This window comes from Pocillopora damicornis, chromosome 12, assembly GCF_964200805.1.
Source record: "Pocillopora damicornis chromosome 12, jaPocDami1.2, whole genome shotgun sequence".
NCBI lineage: Eukaryota > Metazoa > Cnidaria > Anthozoa > Scleractinia > Pocilloporidae > Pocillopora > Pocillopora damicornis.
The window spans coordinates 18,540,351-18,555,773 of NC_142681.1; the positions used below are offsets into that span (position 1 = coordinate 18,540,351).

Sequence of the window (15,423 nt, forward strand, 5' to 3'; positions counted from 1 at the left end):
TACTGCTTTTTTTTCTTTATTGAGATTCTACATAGAACAACTTCAATAAGATAGTTTTAGTATTCTTAAGTGTTCCAGAACATGTGGCGGTGGCTTGATGACAAGGGAGCTGGAGTGCATCCGGACGGAAGAAGCTGGCCATATCATACCGGCTGCGAAAGAACTATGTCATCATGCCATGAAACCACTCACTGAGGTTGTTTGCAACACAGACAAACACTGCGATCGTGAGTTAAAAAAAATCATTTCTTCTGATATCATTTTTTATACAGCACGTTGCGTGAATGAAGAAGAAGCTGGTTATGAAATAGTTTCTGATGTGATCGTTGTTACGTTGTTGCGATTTTGGTTTCATAAGAGTGTTTGAATGGTCTATACAAAAATAAAAAACCGATCAATGTGAGCAATTGTGTACCTACCCCTCCCCTAAAGTCAGATGCTGATATTGATCCAAAAAAGACTACCATGATCTCGTAAGAAAATGCCGCCGATATACTTTTTTTTTCTTCCTCAAAGCTCCTCCAGAGATTCAAGTGGCATGTTTCTATGGTGCTGATAATCTTCAAGAGGTACTCCATGATTTTACCAAAGAAATTGAGTGGGAAAACACGAGTGCAGTTGTCAAGAAGTGCGCGAAATTGGCCTATGGAAGAAATTATAAGCTGTTTGCCTTGGGCCAAAGTGGTCTGTGTTTGTCTGGACCGAATACTAGCGATAAATATTATGTCAGTGGAACTAGTTGGTCGTACTGTAGAGATGGTATTGGCATGGGAAACAGCATGTTTGTTTACACCTTAGGTAAGCTTTAGTGGAATGTTCTAGTCTGTTAAGACAGAGAAAAATATCCGCGGAAGGAGCGAGATTGGAGGTCTAAGCTGGCCAATTCCGAGGTTACTGTTAATCATCTACAGCCAGCAAAGCCAGTGGCGTCGGGAAACGTTGCGAAAATATAGTAGATCCGGACCGCGCTAAGAACCAATCAGATTGCAGGATTCGTTACCGTACCCTCAGAGAAAAAAATAACGTATAATAAGAGACCTGTCATAAGTTATCGCGGGGGGGAGGGGGGGGAGGAGGGGAAGAGTCGGAAGATTTCAGGGGGTTAACATGGTAACATGGGTCACAAGAATTTTACACAACGTTGTCGGGAGAGCAGGACATGACCAAAATCCTCTGTCCCCACCCCCCCTCCCTCCCCAGACGACAAATAGTGACCAGTCCCTAAATACAAATCAGCAGTAAACAAAAACTTATTTAACTAATTCAAAATATGGGCTTGAGAGGCAATGATGAAGTGATGGATGATAAGCCTATGGAGACGTACAATCTTTGCTAATCTTTTTTAGAAATGTATATCGTGGAGATATTTCACTGTTACATTTGCAGAAATATTAACACTCACTAATGTTATAACGCTTTCGAAAACTCTCTTCTGTAGAGCCACTACCAAGCTTTCAACCAATTGGATGTTACCATGACAGTATTACTGATCGTGCTCTGCCCGTAAATTACGCCAATTTCCGATCACAGATAATTTGGACAAAAATGAATTTGACGGTAAACCGGTGCGCACGTGTGGCTTTTCACAAAGGTTATGAGTACTTTAGTGTTCAGTTTTACGGGGAGTGCTTCGGTGGAAAGGATGCTGGGAAAACTTACTCCAAATATGGAAAAAGTGGTTATTGTTGGTTCTTCGATAGCCAAAACGGACATGCAGTTGGAAGAGATTTGACCAATTTTGTATATCACATTCAACAGGTCGGTATATTAAAATAAACCCACAACTGATTTGGACTAACTCCTCAAAAATATAAACTCCTCCCGAATAGGGATTGGAAGGGGGTCCTAATTCCATTTCGCGCATGAGTATCACGTGTACCTTTAACAATTTTATACGCGTTCAGAACTTAAAAAGGAAAACTTCAAGTCTCCCTTACCTTGCCTTTTTCTAAGATTCATGGTCACGTATCAATTTTGGGCTTAATCACGCGTCACGTACAAACGTTTTGCCACCATCTAAAAATAACTGAAATGTAAACTTCTTAGTGAAAATCTTGAGCTCGCAAGAGGAGTCCGCTGTAGTGGTTATCCTCCCGGTAAGATTTGTTAACATCGTAACAGTCAGTGCCATTCCCCTGAAATTAACAGTCCTTAAATTTTATATTATAATAGTATTAAATTGTGTGTAATTGAAAACAAAACCTTTCCTTACAGAAATATGTCTATAGGTGTGATCTGCACATTGTGAAGACTTTTTTTCATTCGAAGAGCATTTTACCACTTGAATCGCAACTAATGCCCGAGAGAGCCCCTAAATTTGCGAAGCAAGCAAGGACTTTGGGTTTATTATAGATTGGCTGACAACGGTGGAATAGCAGAACGGTGGAATGGTGGAATATCCTTAACACGGAGTGACGGAATACCCTAAAACGCGGAATGCCTTGTTGTATGAAACAAAAGTCTCACAAAAATGCTAAAATGCTAATTTTTTTTAGAGAGATTTGTAGCCTGTGGGATAATTTTCCTTTCTGTTTTCTTCCTTTTTTACCAGGATGATGAAAGTGCAGCGAAGGTGAAATAACATAGAAGGACATTGTTGAACAATAAGGACAATAAAGAAATACAGCCAATCAATAAATATGGTATTGAATGATAAAAAATCTTTGAAGAGTTCTTTTGTCATTCCATGTTGTGATATTTTCATGACTCAAACCCTTTCCAATAAGAAATCACTTTTTGTTCCAGGATTGTCTTTACCTTGCCCCGTTCTGATCCGTTCTAATTATAAAGCTGTATGTTCATTCAGTTGCTGGTATTAATGGTCAGTTATTTAATTGCTCGGTTTCTTTCTTACCTCGAAAGATATTTGTCGGGTAATAGAGCGTGTCGAAAGTAATACGGGACTGTTTTTTGTTTTTGATTCACTTCGCTCTGTAATTGGCCCAGAAAACTCGCGCCACTCTCTCAACCAATCAGGTGCAAACTAAAACCAATCACCACTTGGTCGCCCGCGAGATCCCGGGCTTTATTGAGTTTGGTCGGTTTTACTTTGAGTGGTCATGAGTTCTTAAAGATATTTTCCTTTCTTCTGATTAGAACTGTTGTGATTACTTTGGTTTTGGTTTTACGACACTCAATCGAAAAACATAGTATGAGGTAAACACCGATAACTCTCTGCAAACGGCACACGGAACGAAAGACGATTATGCAAAGTATTGAACACAAGTGACAAATGTAAAAGCTGAAACCTTTGTTTTTTTGTCCAATTTCCTATTTCTGGTGAGCGAACAATGAATTAAACCATGTTTATCTACCAATTAAATTTCCCATTTTTGTATTCAACCAGTTCCAACCCTCTATTTTGACGGGAGAAACAGTCTAAGAGCGAGGACTCAAGGACTGAAACCTATTGCTCAGCTATAACGCATAGCATCCGATGTAATCACATGGAGGGTTTTTTGACAAAAAAAAAACCGCTGAAATAGGTGAATGAATTATATATATATATATATCTCTTTTTATATCATGAAAACGGCCACAGACAAGTTTATTTATTGATAAATACATAAATTTTTGTGGCTTTATATTGAACTCACCGAGGCTCCGGAAATGTTTAAAATTCAGACACGTTGGACATGTCTGTGTACTTTGTCATGGCTATAAATTTCTGCCTTTTGCTGTTCTGTGACAATCATTCGAATAAATATACTGGACTCTGTAACTAAATGAAAACATCTTTAAATTAAAAATCAATTCACGTAGGCCAAAATTTTCCTCTCAGTCTTAGTTGTATCGAAAAAATTTAATGGTATTTGGAATATATGTATTTCTTTTCATTTAATCAAAGCTGGAACAAAGCTCTGTTTTTTGCACTGCCCTCGCTGAATAACATCAACTTGTGGATCTTCAACCACATCCGAGTCTAGAAAACTAATCGGCTACTTGAATCAACTTACTTCAAAAATTCTCATTCAAGACTGACAACCTTTTGTAATCGAAGCCAATATTGCCATAAAGAGACACTTGTAGCTGGATTAAATGAACCTCTGAAGTCCTTTGGCAAAACGATGTTTTTGAGCAAATGCTGCTGGTTTTCTTTTGCATGTTTTAAACCAAAACCTGCAAATAGAGGCTTTCGTCGGATTTTTTTCCTTTTAGGCAGCTTAGTTCAATATTTAATATTTAGCAACGTATTTTTCATGGGCGCCGACGTGATGTCGATGGTATCTGTTGCTAATATTAATATAATGCTATGAAACTCGTATATACCTTGGAGTATTGGCATTCAGTAGCGTCTTCCCAGAGAGAAAGTTCTATCAAGTGGACTTTACTTTAAGGTAAGGTTAGTGAGCCATTTGTTATCTTTTTCAGTAGAGTCTATTTCTGATTACCTGGTTAAACTTGGCATAGCAAAATGTTGGTCTCGCTATATTTCCAACACAGCAAAATCATTGTGGGTTTCAATTCAATGTTGTGATCTCTAGCATTTGAAGTATGTAAATAGAAAGCACATAAACAGCTTGGGACCGTTATGATTACGGAATAATTAGTATAGGCGTAGAATAATAACTTTGGGTGATGCTTCAAACTGAACTCTAAGATTTTTACGGCTGAAATAAATTCAGAAATGTTTATGGATAATGAGTCAATCTTTCTCCACCGCCAGGACAATACGCTCAAATAGAAATAAAAATTTCTAAAGATCGCAAAGCTTCTTGCTAATCATTATCAATGCCGACCATATGATGTTTTGATTCGTGCAAATACGGTGGATAAATTTAAAATCGGCCAGAAATTTTTTAGCAACCGTGTTTGTTCTTTGCTAATTTTGCATAAATATAATTGGCTTTGAACTTAAGTGCTTCAACATTTCATGGAATTCTTCTGACTGAAAATTAAAACAGTCTTTTAAGTCTTCTTCATCATAAAAACTCACTAGTGAGTTGTATCATCCTGTTAGTGAATCATGCACTTTTTTTCGAGGTAGAAGCGAAAAAAAAAAAAAAGCCAAATTATTTTCTTACTCCAACTTTTGACCAGAAGGTTCTCAAATATCAGTGAAGGATGTAAACTAATATTTTCTTAAGAGATAAATATTTGATCGTAGAGGTGAGCAAAAAAAACAACAAGGGCCTGAATGTTAATTAGCCAACATAATAAAGATTCTTTTGTTTGCAAAATCACGTTAATGAATGGATATTCGTAATTTATTTAATATGGAAAGTTTTAATGAGCTGATGTTAATTTGGACAGCATATAACATGGAAGACTCTCTGAATGTAGCTTTTGAATTTTGGGCAAACAAAACCAGAACAGCTGAGATTAAATTTTTTTTAGATTTTTCTTCTATCTAGATGTCTCACAGTGTAATTTAATCTCCTGAAAGACGCCTTTTTCCTTCATGTAAGCTCTAATTCGAAAGCTTCTCTTGTAATCTTTTTCAGGAAAATGCACGTCCTCACGGCCTTTGTTCTAATCACGTTTCATGTCGCCTGCTATGCTGGTCCATTGGCGGCGGAACTCAGAGTGAGACGTCAAGGTAAGTTTTTTAAGAGACGTTAGCTGTGTGAGCTTTATCGGTAGACCCTTTCTATAGATACCGAAAAAATCCTTTTGTTTCCTCAAAGCTCACTCCAGTCCCAGCCCTCTCCCTGAGTACAGGTCCAGCTATTCGTAAGCGACAATGATTGTCGCTTACGAATAGCATACCGAGTGTAAGCCATGTATTTCGAAGAACCCCACCCAAAATGATAATTCTTTCATTATTCACACTCCAATAAAAGTTCCAGTAAATAAACACTTACAGAACATTTAATTTGGAAAAAGCAGAGAAAAAGCAAAACAAAATTCGAAAACACCCCACCCTTAAGGTTTACCTCGGATCACTCATCACCACGTCCCTTCTGATATTTGCCTAATAAAAACAAATATAATGCGGTAAATAAAAAAAAGGGCGTGCAGGTGCCTAGACATACCCCTCATGTAATGTCACTTAACCGTGTTTTCCGATATAAAGAGTTAAATGATTTTTTTTAATACAACTTTTTTCTTGTTTACAGTGGAGCTTGTGGTCCCTACACTACCAAGTAAGTTTTAGGATTGCATTTATTAATATAAATGCACACAAGAAACAAATATTTTAAAAAAGCACAACGCTTTGATATTGCCATGATACCATTATCGAGTGGAAATGAATAAAAACAGCTAAGCTGATATGATGCAAGTAGATTTTCCGGGTCGTGCAATAAGTTTAAAGTGAAAGAAGAGAAGTGGTATCTGGTATATATTAATCATTGCTGATTAGCTTCTGTGATTGTTAAAAGTTAGGGAGTCAACTGAAATACTCTTGCTGTCTTTTCCACTTAACAATGATACCATAAAGACATCGAACTGTTGTGGGTTTTAATGTGCTCCGTTCTACTTTGAAATGTTTAACCAAATCAGTGTATAATTCCAGGAATTGCATCAGCCAAAAAGAAGCCATTTTTTTCGGAAATGTGTAAATGTCCTTCCTGATTCATTCTTTAGTATTAAAAATTGCCATTTAATTAAATTCCGGGGTAACATTAAGGGCCTGTTATATGGAGGTGGGGGACCCCAGGTAGGTGAGGTAACCCGCTTAAGTGGGGTAACCCACCTGTCCATATAATTTCTTATTTTATCTTTATCACGTTTACATGATAGGTGGGATGACCCGCCTAGGCGTGTTGCCCGGTCTGCTAGGTGGGGTATCCCTGTCAGCCGGGGTGACACAATTTACCATGTAAACGTCTCAAGGTGGGGTAACCCGCCTAGCCGGGGTCGCGTTCATGCAAAAAGCTCAAAAGCGAAACATGTATGTTTTAAAACTTTGTACATTTCCTTGCCGTCTCATGGAAGGAATCACCAGAAACCGCAACGGACACACAAGGAGTGTAACTTGTTCACATTTTGGAATATTTAGCGTTGTAAATCGACCATATTTCGTTTCCCAAAATATTCTGTATAACGTATTAAGTCAACAGTTCCTCACGTGTATGACGCCTCTGCTCAACAAGCGCAACAACAACCTCAAGAAACCTCACCCCAGCACTTCGGGGTTGTAAGATTGTACGTAAACGCGTTTCTTTTTTCGACCACAGCTAGGCGGGTTACCTTACTAACCCGGGGTCCCCCAGCTCCATGAAAACAGGCCCTAAGAAGCAGTTTTAGAACAAGTAGGAATGTCTCGCTTTGGTGTGCGTCATTAATTCGTCCCAGGTATTAACATTTTCGCATTCATCTGAGGTAAAACGAGGGTGACTAAGTCTTGGTTGTTCCCATCTAGCACTGATCTGGATTGGAAACTCACTTAGAAACTGCTATGAAAAATGGATTGCATTTACTGACCATGAATTTAATTTCTCTCTCCTCAGTATGTACCCCTGCTCAACTTAACGAGCTAAATAGCTGTGAATCTTATGTGAAATTCGGGATCTGCGAGCCAGATTCCTTGTTTTTTAGCTTTGCACTTCAGAATTGCTTTTTCTCCTGTGGATTTTGTCAACGTAAGTGGAATAGGAAGGAGTTTTATTAAACCGATACATTTTCGCTTTGAAGAGTTCTGAACCTAGTGTACCATTGTTGCCATTATTCGATTTCTCTAATGGTAAATTTTATGTTACATAGTAAGAGAGCACTTATCCAAATTCAGCTAGTAACATGAATAGAGACCCCGAGCTTGGTTAATTTAACGCAAATCCAGCTGGGGTCAAGATTTGTATATAAGTAAATTAATTTGTATTCAGCAAAAGTATAAGCAGACGGGAAAGGGGAGGCTCTAGCCCCTTCTTTCTCCTTCGAAGGAATATTTTGAGGGACTCAAACCTCCACGATTAAGTGCAGAATATATCGCTAACTTGTTTTAAAAAATATTCAACATCGTCATCTTTTCATAAGAGCAGGTGATGATGCGTTTTAGTATTTTCTTGGACCTCTGCCTGCCTTTCCATCGTCTCAAATTGATTGCAGACACACAAGTCATGAATTACTAGAAGCTATGTGGAAGACATTTTGGGAAGATTGGGTGATGGGGGGGGGGGGGGATATACACTCGGCTTCTTGAACTTCCCTAATGTTTTAAAACGGTCTGCCGCAAATTACCACATTCAGTCTAATCTTCTTACGTCGAGTTCTAAGCTTCTAAAATTGCAACCCAAACTTTTTTTTGTATGAAAAGTTTTGACTCTTGGGTAAGCTTACCCTTCACTCAAACTTTTGATATTTTGTATTTGTTTCAGGTCCACCGACCACTTCACCACCGACCACTGCTCCACCAAGTGGGTCTTCTTTTTTTTAAAAAAAAAAAAAGATCAAACTATGTTCTTGTCCGCTGATTGTCTCTAAAGCCATAAAGGAGCCATACCCTCTTATCTCACATCCACCAAATACATTGTTTCCTTCCTTGTCTCTCTCTCTCTCTCTCTCTCTCTCTCTCTCTCTCTCTCTCTCTCTCTCTCTCTCTCGGTTAGTCCTTCGTAAGGTGCGAGGCGCGCAAAAGCAAGGATTTTTGCGAAATAAAAATAATATCCAACCTTATGGAATTCAGAATCTAGTAGGACGGAGTCCGGACTTTAGAACCTGGGATTCGGAATACACAGCGTGGAATCCAGAATATAAGACCGACACGCATTACCTTACACGGAGTAAAGCACCACCCTGATTGGGCTCCATCCATGAACACAAGAAGCCATCTTTGAGGCGCGACCTTTGCAAAGTTTTGCTATTGTATATTTTACACGCAAGTTTGTGAGGAACGAGGATTTTAACGAATTATTTCTTTCATTTTTCAGTATGCCTTGCAGACACATTGGAGAGCTGCGAGGCCTATCTGGCCTTGGGTCTCTGTGGGCCTGACAGCTTTTTTCGTGACTTTTTAGCCGTAAACTGCAACGCAACATGTGGAAATTGTATTCGTAAGTTGAAAATTTTAGTTTTTTGTCGTTTAACTTAGAAGAGGCAAATGATCAGGAAGCTTGAGTTCGACTCCATTTTAGGGATCAGTTCAAAAACCAACAAAATGGGTGCACCGTCACTCGGTTGAATTCATCACAAGTTACACACAAGAGAGGTACTAATTTACCGAGCATTCTGTTTATCTGACTGGTTTTAAATTATCTGGTTTCCCGTTATTTTTCTGAAATTGCTAAGGGAACCTGTGACAATTGTCTTGCAATACCTCTAGGATGCATCCTAACTTGTCCAGGTTCTGGCCATTTTGCAAGAAGTAGTTGGCATACATGTTCCTTTCCTGAAAAGGAAAGTAATCCAGGTCTTTGCCTATATATAACGTGAACCTCTAAGACACTACTTTTATACTGAGTTTAATCATAAACTTTTTGTTTCTCTGTATTTTTAATTATATATGATAAGCTACAACAACCATGCCACCAACGACGACTGAGGCTACCACTACCATCGCACTAACTACTGAGGCTACCACGACCATGGCACCAACGACTGAGGCTACCACGACCATGGCATCAACGACTGAGGCTACCACGACCATGGCACCGACGACTGAGGCTACCACGACCATGGTACCGACGACTGAGGCTACCACGACCATGGCACCGACGACTGAGGCTACCACGACCATGGCACCAACGACTGAGGCTACCACGACCATGGCACCGACGACTGAGGCTACCACGACCATGGCACCAACGACTGAGGCTACCACGACCATGGCACCAACGACTGAGGCTACCACGACTATGGCACCGACGACTGAGGCTACCACGACCATGGCTCCAACGACTGAGGCTACCACGACCATGGTACCGACGACTGAGGCTACCACGACCATGGCAGCGACGACTGAGGCTACCACGACCATGGCACCAACGACTGAGGCTACCACGACCATGGCACCGACGACTGAGGCTACCACGACCATGGCACCAACGACTGAGGCTACCACGACCATGGCACCAACGACTGAGGCTACCACGACTATGGCACCGACGACTGAGGCTACCACGACCATGGCTCCAACGACTGAGGCTACCACGACCATGGAAGCAACGACTGAGGCTAACACGACCATGGAACCAACGACTGAGGCTAACACGACCATGGCACCAACGACGGAGGCTAACACGACCATGGCACCAACGACGGAGGCTACCACAACCATGGCACCAACGACGGAGGCTACCACGACCATGGAAGCAACGACGGAGGCTGCGACAACTGTTGCAGAGGGTATATGGTCACTTGCTTATTGGTGTTTTTTTGTTTGTTTGATTCTGGTCACACTGATGATAACCTACTTTCCTTTAACACGAACCTAAATGTATTTAAAAAGAGTGGTGTGGCAAAGTCGTGCTTTCTAAATTTCATGCTTTAATTTATATTGTATTTAAACTGATGACAGTCGAAGGTTTTGTCAAAGCTTAAGTAAAGAAAACTTTTTGCGTGTTTTGAGAGGCTAATCAGATAAATCCTCTCCGTCAGTTACTTGCAGGCCTTTTCCTCTATGCGGTCCAAGTAGTCTCAGTCTAACATCGCTTAACGTCAGCTCTGCGTGATCTTAATTCAGTTTGATGACTTTTACGATTTTGTGCCTAATTTTAATAAAAGTCGTTAAATTTTTTTTTCACTTATGAAAAAGATGCCTGTCTGCAAGCTCATAATGACAAGCGTGCTCTTCATGGGACATCAGCGCTGATCTGGAATTCTACGCTAGCTCAACATGCGCAAGAATGGGCAGAATACTTGGTGTCAATTAATGATTTGCAGCACGAGCGAAATATAGATGAGGGGGAAAATCTGTACGCATCCGTTTCACAAGTTCAAGGCACGTGTGCACAAGCTGTAGAATCATGGTAAGTTGTTACAAGATCACGCGCCACTCAAAGTGACGGAAAATCTCATGAGAAGCCAGTAAGAACTCCGCAAAAAAAAAAAACAAGCATACTGTCGCAGTAACAACCATGAAAGTAATTCTCAACGAGGATTTTTTACCAAACTTTTGCAAAATATTCTTTAAATCGCTTTTTTTTGTTTTTTGTTTACTTCAGCCTTTTCTCCGACTAAAAGATAATTACGCTCACATTCTATAGAGGTTTATGTTGAGTGTTCGTCGAATATTAATGTGTTCATAGCTCTATGTTGTCCTTTGTACTAGATATTTTTAAATATTACTAAATATTTTAACATTGTACTACTATTCCGTTAACTGATTCTTCCGATATACTTGTAGGTACAGTGAGGTGTCTCTCTATGACTTTCAGAATCCACCCACAACGCCCCAGGAATTTTTCGACATGGGAGCTGGTCACTTCACTCAGGTTTTTATCTCAAAGTTCCAAAAATAAATAAGTACTTTTATCATACCTCTTAGTTAGTACTTTCTCTATGATTGGTCAATTTAGCTGGCCTTAGTTCACTGTGCGACCCCGTTCTGTTTGAATTAAAAACTTAACTTCGCTGTTTGAACCCATGAGATGTGATTAGTGACTATATAACTTCGTTTTATCGGTCCGTACTTTCAGTTACGGAGCCTGTTTATCTTTTGCTCGAATATTATGGCCTGCACGCTTCGCACTTGGGAAATAAATCCGAGGTGAATCTCCATGTTTATTACTGCAGACCTCGTTATTTTTATTGAATATGCAGTGCAACAGCATGCGATTAACAACGTTCTTATCGATGACAAAACAACCAAACGACCGCCATTACGCAAAACATTCCGAGTCACGGAGACCATGTGACCTAAAGGGCGGGAGAAACTGGCGAGCAGGGAATCCAGCTAATAAGAGGGTTCAACCTTCTCGCCTGTAGAAGATTTACAGTATGCACTCGTTAAGAGATAAAATCGTGAGATAAACGATCTCACTTCGTATACAAGAGCATTTACCACGATGACTAACCGCGAACTGTTTTGGGAAATAATTACTTATTCAGCTTTGTGTTTTCTGCTCTGAAGCGTCTTGGGTGAATTAAGTAGACCAAGCCCTCCTGTGAAAGTTTTCAGCCATAACTCAGTCCTAATAATAGTAATAACAAATAGAATAGATTAAATACGTAAATATTCAAAACACCTCATGATAAACATCTCGAAATGATAGGTTGCCAAAACGAAGGTATTCCAACAAACACTCCCTTACTTATAGCTTAACTAAATTCAAAACAAAATTCAAAAATTAATTAAAAAAACAGTGACTCCCATTTTCAATTCTTTTTTAATGATAATATGTGATTTCTTCGTTTGTTTGTTTCTTTTCTGTCAGGTTGTTTGGAATGCGACCACAAGTGTCGGAGCGGGCCTTGCCACCATAGGGCCGGATGCATCGGGCGCAATTCAAACCTATATAGTGGCTCGGTATTATCCACAGGGGAACATTCTCGGGGTGTTTGGTCAGAATGTTTTTGAACCAGTGGGACCTTGGTGAGTAATGACAGATTAGAATTTGGTAACAATGATATGGTGTCTCAACCAACATTGCTCATGATTAGTAACCCAGCTGAACCTCATTGGACGTCGTATTATCAAAGCCATAATGCCAGCTAATCGTTGTAAAGGAAATATGAGGGTAAACACCAAACTGCTTAGAGCGCGGAAAGACGCCAGCGACCAAGTCGAGATTGGTTTTGATTTTGAATCTGATTGGTTCAGAAAGTGGCACGAATTCTGTGGACCAATCATGAGGTGAAAAAAAGGAAAACCAAAAACAACCAAACTGTCTAAAGCGCGGGAAAACGCGGCGATTAAGTCGAGATTGGTTTCAGTTTTGAATCTGATTGGTTTAGAAAGTGGTGCGAGTTTCCTAGACCAATCATGGGGCAAACCAGAGTAAAACCGAACTAATCTCGCATCATTTTTTTACACTCAGTTGGAAACTGCTCGAGAGAAATAAAAGGCAACGTTGTACATACACAGCTAAATTCCATTTTCAATGATGATACCGTAATCGTTTTAACCCTTGTAAGCTTACAACCCCCTAGCGAGATCAAAGGTGAGCGAGGGATAGATATCACCCAACTAATTGGCGCTCATGGTGAGTGAGTTGAGCGAGACGCAAGCTGGAGTTATTTCAATCCTCATCTTTCGGTAGAACACCATTTCCCATTTGAGTTGAATACATTGGTTTTCTGAACTGACCTACCTCTAAGACTCGTTCCGTTCGGATACATATCTACAATGAGAGGCAAAAGTAGTTGGCACGCTTCTCCTTACCAGGCATTCGACAACCCTCCACTCAAAACAATAAACAGAAATCCTGCAATTCATCTGTAACAAGTTACTTGAAGGTCCCCCCCCCGCCACACTCCTCCTCCCAAACAACTTTGTTTGATATTAGCGAGCATTTTGTTAACACCAGGCAACCAAGGAGTGGGGGAAAGAGGGTTATAAATGAGAGTTATAGAAAAAATTCAACAAGTTGTAGGGCGTAGTAAGACTTGCGCCACTCTTGTATTGATGAGGGAGATGGGAGGTAAGAGATGGCGAAGGATCACCCGGCTAATGCCCGACAAGAGATTGACAAAAATCCAGAATTCTACTATTTTTCAAAACTTTTTTTGGTCATGTACATGTGATCACGGGTAGGTACAAACGACGATATCAATAAAGAATATTTTACGTGGTTCTAGGTCTGTTTTTTAACACTAAAACAAGTTTTGAGAGATTTCTTGATTTCTTTTTTTCAGAATATGAAAACCGCCAAAACCAGTGGACTGCCATGATTGCATTTCCAAATCTCGGCAAGAAGGAAAAAGAATGCTTCCTTCGGAGAATTTATATCTCTTTTCTAAATTCATTTCAATTCAGTTTAAAATGTTTAGTCCTACAATGACAGTGATTTCTTTACGATATTTCAAAATGCCTTAGCTGAGGAAGAGTCAGGTGATAAATTATCACGTTTTGTCATCTATGGTTTTAGTGACAGGGCAGGAAAATTAAATGAAACATTTGTCAATTAGAAGATACATCTCTGTTTTCTGCGAGAAAATAAATAAACTTGGCGTGTCGTTATTATCCTTCTCTCGAGGTTACTTGCTTGTTTTACACGTAACACCTAATTCTACACGTATTTTGAGTGGTCCTTTCCTTTGATCCATGAGACGACGAAGTATCGAGACGTCATGGTCGTCAACTTAGTCACGCATTTGCACGCGTGACGCTGTCTTGCCTACGTACATCACGCATCCCGCATCAGTGACTTGGTTGCATAGGTCCCACATAACACATCAGTGACTCACTTTCACACATCGTGCAACGCTCAACGGAGACTGAAACGCACGTATCACGCTTCATACATCGGTGACTCACTTGCATACACGTCACGTACCCTACATGTACATCACGTACCATACATCAGTTACTCGCTTTCCCACATCACGCAACGCTCAACAGTGACTCACCCGCACATATCATGCCCTTGTGTGTCGGTGAATCACTTGCACTCATCACGTTATAACAATCAGATTGCTAGTCAACCCATCAAACTCGATTCCTTATAATTAATAGTCCTCTAGCAAATCAGAAACGTCTAACTTTTAATGTGGTACGTTTAACCCTTTACCTCCATGAGTGACCAAGAGAGAATTTCTCCTTACAGTATCAATACAATATCAAGCATAGAAGTGATGAGAATAAAGTAAAGTATCAATTTGGGGGATTATTAGTTGATCCAATGCCAAATTCTCCAAATTGAAATCATAGGAATCGTACGGCAGACAGTAAGGAGAATTACTAATGAGATCTTGGGAGTTAAAGGGTTAAGATCAACGAGAGTAGTGACCCACCTGAACGTAAACAAGACTCACAGAATAGCTATTCCAATTTCTGTCATTATTATACAAAACAGTTCTCAACACGAAAAAAAAATGTTATCCCCTCAGATGTTAAAAAGTTTTATTCCTTCGACCCCTATGATCGACAAATTTCGAATTTCTCCTTACAATATCACCCCTTAATCCTACGTTAGGATCACGAGAATAGTGGAATTGAGCAACTACTAAAGAAGCTCATGGTTTTTAAAGAAATTATGTATGTCAGAACCTTTGAATTGTTCAGAGAAGAGTATGGAAAATATGCACCCTGATTTAATAGTGGCAAACGGTCAACTCAACTAACATTTATGCAGTTTCCCATTACGACTCATGGTCTGTTGGTGAGATGTTTGCAGGAGACATATGTATGTTTACAATATATTCCACTGATGACATACGGTGTTCTCGTCTAATGTACAAAGGCTTCTTGCTCGCATAAATTACTCTCTATGATTGGCATTCCAGCACGATTTGTGCAACCTAAAATTTAGCCTTCGTTTTTCAAGGTAATCTTCGTGACACGTTTTTTTATGAATTACGAAAAAAAACTTAAAAGCTATCATATGAACTCCTGACAAAAATGCCTTAGAATTTCACCCATCTCAAATTACCCCCATTTCAAAA

General features: G+C 39.8%; 2 protein-coding genes and 1 long non-coding RNA gene across 4 annotated transcripts in view; 2 read left to right on the plus strand and 1 right to left on the minus strand.

Moving 5' to 3' along the window:
• LOC113686768 (A disintegrin and metalloproteinase with thrombospondin motifs 6) overlaps window positions 1–2,658 on the plus strand; it is a 23,498-nt gene extending 20,840 nt beyond the window's left edge. The window contains 4 exon segments of the mRNA XM_089189024.1: window positions 71–227; window positions 517–798; window positions 1,439–1,758; window positions 2,552–2,658. Of these exon segments, the coding sequence (XP_089045150.1) occupies window positions 71–227; window positions 517–798; window positions 1,439–1,758; window positions 2,552–2,581 (789 nt within the window). The 3' untranslated portion in view covers window positions 2,582–2,658.
• Window positions 2,000–4,051, minus strand: LOC149036841 (uncharacterized). The gene is made up of 3 exons (XR_016181529.1): window positions 3,957–4,051; window positions 3,597–3,721; window positions 2,000–2,135 (listed from the first exon to the last, which is right to left on the minus strand). It is a non-coding gene; the product is annotated as an uncharacterized LOC149036841 (long non-coding RNA).
• LOC113686769 (uncharacterized) lies at window positions 3,974–14,002 on the plus strand. 2 transcript variants are annotated; one of them, XM_089189017.1, is made up of 11 exons: window positions 3,974–4,337; window positions 5,445–5,539; window positions 6,060–6,086; window positions 7,395–7,526; window positions 8,259–8,297; window positions 8,811–8,933; window positions 9,391–10,224; window positions 10,634–10,847; window positions 11,225–11,312; window positions 12,255–12,412; window positions 13,675–14,002. In XM_089189017.1, coding segments are annotated over exons 2-11 (1,707 nt in total). In that variant the 5' UTR covers window positions 3,974–4,337; window positions 5,445–5,448; the 3' UTR covers window positions 13,676–14,002. The 2 variants fall into 2 exon arrangements, with proteins under 2 accessions (XP_089045143.1, XP_089045144.1); XM_089189018.1 differs by having other exon boundaries at window positions 4,062–4,342.
• Window positions 14,003–15,423: the final 1,421 nt, after the last annotated feature.

Coding starts and splice junctions, on each gene's coding strand:
- LOC113686769 (XM_089189017.1), top strand. CDS start 5,449: ATGCACGTCCTCACGGCCTTTGTTCTAATCACGTTTCATGTCGCCTGC. Junction 8,298..8,810: donor ACCGACCACTGCTCCACCAA/GTGGGTCTTCTT, acceptor TTCATTTTTCAG/TATGCCTTGCAGACACATTG. Junction 11,313..12,254: donor GAGCTGGTCACTTCACTCAG/GTTTTTATCTCA, acceptor CTTTTCTGTCAG/GTTGTTTGGAATGCGACCAC.